Source organism: Neomonachus schauinslandi, chromosome 11 (assembly GCF_002201575.2).
Source record: "Neomonachus schauinslandi chromosome 11, ASM220157v2, whole genome shotgun sequence".
NCBI classification, from domain to species: Eukaryota; Metazoa; Chordata; class Mammalia; order Carnivora; family Phocidae; genus Neomonachus; species Neomonachus schauinslandi.
The window spans coordinates 99,866,648-99,873,448 of record NC_058413.1 but is presented as its reverse complement, the minus strand read 5'-3'; the positions used below and the strand labels follow the sequence as shown (position 1 = coordinate 99,873,448).

Here is a 6,801-nt window from a genome sequence, read left to right as displayed (position 1 = left end):
TTTAACTGCATAGCACACAACAAATGTTTACCGTTCTATTATTTTTTAATCTTAAAACTAGAATTCAGTCATTAAAAAAATCCTTAAGAAAATGTTTAAGATGCATGGGGCTTTTATGTAAAATATGATTATTTTTTTCTATTTGATATTTTGTATGTTGCTTAAACATCCTATGATATTTATTAGTATTTTTCAGATTGTTTTAGTTAACTTAGGAGATAATAAACATAGGCTTACAAAAATATTTATTTTCTAATCATAAATTAACACTGATTATTAAAAATGGGAGAATGCCAAACTGTATAGGAAACAAAAATCAGTGACAATTATGACAACCATAATTGGTTGAATCTGTCATAATTGATAACTACTGTTAATATTTTGGTGATTTTTCTTTCATTCTCTATATGCTATTTCACATGATTGTGAACAAACCGAATATTACCAATGAATTTTGATATTTTTAAAAACAGTGTTGTTAAAAACTCCACCTTATGTCACTGGCTCACATAGTATTCCAGCCTATGGATACAGCTTAATATTTTACATATCCCCACCTTTTTGGACATTTATTACACTCAACTTTTCTCTTGCTTATACTTCAGTATAAATCTTTTGGTATAAATCTTTGCAATCCAGCTTATTTGTAAGAACTCAGAAATAGAATTATTTTGATCCAATGTGGTGAACACTGTTAAAGGTCTTTCTTTTTTTAATTTATTTGTGAGAGAGAGAGAGCATGTGAGCACAAGCAGAGGGAGCGGCAGGCAGAGGGAGAAGCAGGTTCCCTGCTGAGCAAGAAGCCCAGTGTGGGACTTGATCCCAGGACTCGGGGATCATGACCTGAGCCAAAGGCAGATGCTTAACCGACTGAGCCCCCCGGACATCCCAACACTGGTAAAGGTCTTAATATACACTATGAAATTGTTTTCCAGAGCAATTCTCCTGCAGATAACAATGATAAACTCTAAACCATAAAGAAAGAAAATCTCCACAAGCACTGGAGAGTGACCGCCATAAGCAGATGGACACTGGAGCGAAGTTGAAACTTGGAATAAGGAACAGCACTGGACTTGTATTATAAGGGGTGCTAACTAACATTCTTCAAGTGAAAGGGAAATTACACAAATAGAAACACAGATCTCAAAAAAGAATGAAAAGCACCAGAAATGGTAACTATATTGATAAATATAAAATACTATATGTTTGTCTCCTAATTTATCTAAAATGCATGTAATTATTTAAAGTAAAAATTGTAATTTTGTAATAATATGACAATGATAGCATAAAGAATGGGGTGGCAAATAGATGGAAGTAAATAGTTGAAAGGTTATTACAGATCACATGAAGTAGCATGATATTAACTATAAAAGAACATGCATTATAATCCCTAGAGGAACTACTTAAAAAAAAAACTTACAGCTGTAAAAATAATAAAGAAACTAACAGGAAATTCTAAAAAAAAATCAATTAATCCAAAAAGAGGAACAGAGGGGCCAAAGAGAAAACAAACAGTAAACTGATGGACCTAAATCCGCTCAAAAATTTCATTAACAATAAGTTGACTAAACATGCTATTACAAGACAGAGATAAAAAAGCAAGACCCAACTATTTGCTGCTTATCAAAAATGTAGTTTAAGTATAAAGTTATCTACAGATTGAAAGTAAAGATGGGAAACATGCCATGTAAGCATGAAAAAGCTAATATTAATGTTAAAATAGACTTCAAGACAAAGCATGTCACCAGACATAGAGATAGACATTTCACAGTGGTAAGAGTCAATTTGTCAGAAAACATAGCATCATAAATGTGTATTGTACCTACACGTACATGTGTTTATAAGTGAAACAAAAATTGACAGAATTAAAGGGACATATAAATCCACAATAATAATTAGAAACTTAAAACCTGTCTCAGTAGTTGCTATAGGAACTTAAAACTACTGTCTCAGTAGTTGCTATTTATTTAGATAAAAAAATGAGTAATGACCTAGAGAATATGTACATTAATCATCACAATACCTTATCAGGTACTTAACCATCACAATACATTATCAGGTACTTTTTAATTGCTACAACTTCAGCACATGGAAATTTTAAGTGATTTTTAGTATGATAGAATACTACTCTGGACAAAAATTTTTTTGGTAAAAATAAGCAGGAAAACCTGATTCAAGATGGAGGACAAAGGACATATTATAGCCTCAATTTCCCACCAGAAAATCTAATGAAAGATAGAAAAAAAATTAAAAATTTCTAAGTATTCTAGGAAATAGGATGAGATACCTTAATTAGACCAGAATTTATAAGAAATCTGAAAAATAGGGGTGCCTTGCTGTCTCAGTTGGTAGAGCATAAGATTCTTGATCTCAGGGTCATGAGTTTGAGCCCCACACTGGGTGGAGAGATACCTCAAAAAAAAAAAAAAGATATCTGAAAAACAAAAGGCAGATGAACTTAGATCAATGAAGAAAACCATGGCTCCAAATGCATGTCAATGAGAATTCTGCAGAAGATGGAAGCCACTCCAAGGATACTCCAAACTTGGAGGAAGTTGATAATTGGAATAAGAGAGGATAAAGGAGTAGCCCATGGGAGGACATACTGGGATGGTTACTGCTTCCCTATTTTTCCACCTGTGCCTGGCCAGGCAGCTAGAAATGGGGACTTCTGTACTTTACTGTGCATAAAAACTCTAGGTATTTAAGTTGGAGGGTGTAGGATAGGACCCTGTGTGCCTGGCAACACCCCAGACAAATGGGGAGCATTTATTGCCTTGAGTACTTTTTGCAGCTCTGCTACAAACATGCTGGAGAAAATAGGTAACAGGACTCAGTCTGGCCACCACAGAACCTTAAGTATAAGAATGGACATACAACCAAGGATTAGCAAAAATTTTATGAAAGCCAACTCAAGAAAGAAAAGTATCAAGTTCAGTAAAGAGAAGACAAAGGAACAGAAATAGAAAATGCACAACAAAACTTTAGAGCAAGTATATTTCTATCCTTGGGGAGATGCTAGGTGATATTTGCATCCCTCAACTAATGAATCAGAGACCTTGCAAAGCAAAATATTGCTGTTCAATATGCAAAAGTCAACTGCATTCTTCTACACCAGCAAGAAGGAATTAGAAAATGCTAAGGGAATATAATAATAAAAAAATAAAAAATAAAATAAAAACACCATTTACAACAGCAACAAAAAAATTATAAAGTACCTAGTTATAAATCTAATAAAAGATGTAGAAGACATGTATGCAAAAATTTTTAAATTTACTGAAAGATCTTGAAGAAAACCTAAATAAATGGACAGAGATTACATGTTTGTAAAGAGTAAAATAATATTATAAACATGTCAGTTTTCCCAATTTGAGCTGCATGGTTAATGTAATGCACATAAAATTTAAGTAAGATTTTTCCATCATATCTGACAGACTGACTCTAAAACATATAATAATAAAAGAGTAAAGGGCCAATCCTGGCCGGGAAACTTGTGAAGTAGATTAAGTGGTGGTAACTTGACCTAGAAGCTTTCATGACTAACTATGAAACTAATTATTATTATTATTATTTATATTAATTATAGCAATGTGGTATTGATACAGGGAAGATACATAGGTCAATGGAATAGAACAAAGAGAACAGAAAGGGACCCATCCTGATCAGAAATTTTGATACATGACAAGAATGACATGATGAATCAGCATAGAAAGAAACAACTACAAAATAAGAAGACCTGAAAAGGTGATCATCCACACAGAAATAAAAATCAGCAAAAAAAAAATATTCAGATCTGTTGCAGAGTTAAATGTCTAGAGCAACCTTTAAAAGCTTAAGTAGAATATTTAGATAAATAATCTGACACTGAAGTAGGGAAGGGTTTCTTAATACTCAAAAAGAATTGACTGTTTAAAAAGGCAGATAAATTTTACTATGTAGACAGGAAAATGTATTGTTCAGAAATTCCCTTAAAGGTGAAAAAACAAGCTAAACATTGGGAGAAAATCATTGCAGGGGCATTTGTAAGTGACAAAAGAAGTGTGCATGCATACACACACACGCGCATGCGCACACACACGAACACAACATCCTCCTCACCCAAGCTGCATAATAATCAAATATGTTGATTCTTTTATTTGTTTTTTATTAAGTAGGCTCCACACCCAGCATGGAGCCCAACGTGGGGTCTGAACTCACCACCCTGAGATCAAGATCTGAGCCAAGATCAAGAGTTGGACACTCAACCAACTGAGCCCCTCAGGTGTCCCCAAATAAGTTGGCTCTTCAAAGTTGTGTAAGCTGTTGAAATTCCCCTACTACAATTTAGTAAGTCTCGTTGTTTGGACTTTCCTTTTTTTTTAATCTTTTCTTTCTTTCCTTTCCTTTCTTTCTTGTCTTTCCTTCTTTTCTTTTTTTTCTTTCTCTTCCTTCCTTCCTTTCCTTTTCTTCCTTCCTTCCTTCCTCTCTCTAAGACTTTTTATTTGTCAGAAAGAGAGTGCAAGAGCACAAGCAGGGGGGAGCATGGCAGGCAAAGGGAGAAGCAGGCTCCCTACTGAACAAGGAGCCAGATGCAGAACTTGATCCCATGACCTTAACCGTCTAAGCCACGCAGGCATCCCTGTTTGAATTTTCCTAGAACAGGTAAAGTATGAAGTAAAAGTAAGACACAGAAAGAAAGCAATTCCTACCTTAGTGGAATTTTGAAAAACTGTAAAAATGATCCAGGAGGCCAATATAAACTGTATCAACAGTGATTTACGATTTGCCATGCTTCTCATGATGAGGATCCTACAAGAGATAATACAAAACAAACACATGCACAGCAGAAAGAAAATGCAGAAATACATGAAAAGTTGATACCTCTTGATTCTTTTGTCCTAAGTTTCTCCCAGAACAGAACCTTGCCCTGCTCCTACATAGAAGCTGCTCTTATTGTCCTCCCAGTGGCCATCTTTGGCGATCAGCTTGTACCTTCAACAGAAACGCTGTTCTGAGACAGGAAGCCCACCATGGATTCTGTGAAACTGAGCCGTTAATGGCCTGGAGGATGCAGGGTTGCTCACGTTTAGGTGTCCAGGCTATTTTGTTCCCTAACAGATTTCCTATTCTCTTCCCTTAAACACAAACTGTAGACAAAACATCTCAGCAAATGTTGACCCTGATCATCACTTTATCCCAAGGCCTTTTTAAAATTTTTTTATTGTTATGTTAATCACCATACATTACATCATTAGTTTTTGATGTAGTGATCCATGATTCATTGTTTGTGCATAACACCCAGTGCTCCATGTAGAACGTGCCCTCTTTAATACCCATCACCAGGCTAACCCATCCTCCCACGCCCCTCCCCTCTAGAACCCTCAGTTTGTTTTTCAGAATCCATCATCTCTCATGGTTTGTCTCCCCCTCTGATTTCCGCCCCCTTCATTCTTCCCCTCCTATCTTTTTTTTTTCTTAACATATATTGCATTATTTGTTTCAGAGGTACAGATCTGTGATTCAACAGTCTTGCACAATTCACAGCACTCACCATAGCACATACCCTCCCCAGTGTCTATCACCCAGCCACCCCATCCCTCCCACCCCACCCCCCACTCCAGCAACCCTCAGTTTGTTTCCTGAGATTAAGAATTCCTCATATCAGTGAGGTCATATGATACATGTCTTTCTCTGATTGACTTATGTCGCTCAGCATAACATCCTCCAGTTCCATCCACATCGTTGCAAATGACATGATCTCATTCCTTTTGATGGCTGCATAATATTCCATTGTATATATATACCACATCTTCTTTATCCATTCATCTGTCGATGGACATCTTGGCTCTTTCACAGTTTCCCAGGGCCTTTTTAATGTAACTTGGTTTTTCCAGCTTCCTTATTACAATTCTATTATTAGGTTCCTTTTTCTTGTCTTAACCAGCTTTTCTAGTACTACCAAAGCCGAAAAAGTTTGTTACATCTTCATTTCTGTCATTGGGTAAGAATTTCAAGTTGTCTTTTAAAAGCAGATCGCTTAAATGCTGCCTTTCTAAAATTTTCCATCTTTCAAATTGACTCTCCCCTCGAAGCACCTCCTACCCTAGATTCCCAGTTGATACATATACGTTAGAAGTTTCTGTACCAAAGAGTAAGTGTTACCTCTTCCCCCACCTGCACAATTTGGAGAATGTTTTCGTACCTTTAAAGATTACGTTCAATCCTATGCATAGGAACTGCTGTCATCTGGGGCTTTCTTTTGAAGCCACCAGTGTACTACTGGGGTGTGTCTCCTCTGTGCTAAAAGAAAACACAGGTAGGAGCTGCAGCCTGCATACTTTTGGCTGGGATCCACAACCTTCTGCTTATTTCCATGAAGGGGACTCCACCCTAAGGGGAGGCCTAGATCACAGACTACAGTTACTAGTTCATGCATAATGGGGGAGGAAAAACGAAATCCTCAGTACAGATTAGATAATTTTAATGTCTTTAGACCTTATTAGTCTAGTTACAGTACACATACAATAAAAACCCAACAACAACAACAAAAAGAGTGAATGAAGCTGAACGTTTGAATGATTGAGAGTAGCCAGCCATTCCCGAAAAGCTGAAACTGCCTAGATTCCATTTGAACCTTGTCATCAAGACCCACTTGCCAGGATTCAAGTGCATATTATCTTGGACATAGTAGGTACTCAATAAAATTTGCTGAATTGAATTAATAAAACCTCAGATACAACAGAGGCAAGACAATGATATTAACTCTCAAGACAAGAGAGTGAATGGCTTATACTTACGAGTTTGAATCTATCTGGGGTTTGC

At 36.2% G+C, this 6,801-nt stretch overlaps 1 protein-coding gene across 1 annotated transcript in view; it reads right to left on the bottom strand.

The window, feature by feature from the left end:
- LOC110586413 (NXPE family member 4-like) overlaps window positions 1–5,968 on the bottom strand; it is a 20,979-nt gene extending 15,011 nt beyond the window's left edge. Inside the window, 2 exon segments of the mRNA XM_021696622.1 lie at window positions 4,689–4,773; window positions 5,961–5,968. Coding sequence (XP_021552297.1) covers window positions 4,689–4,773; window positions 5,961–5,968 — 93 coding nt within the window.
- Between the last annotated feature and the right edge of the window lie 833 nt (window positions 5,969–6,801).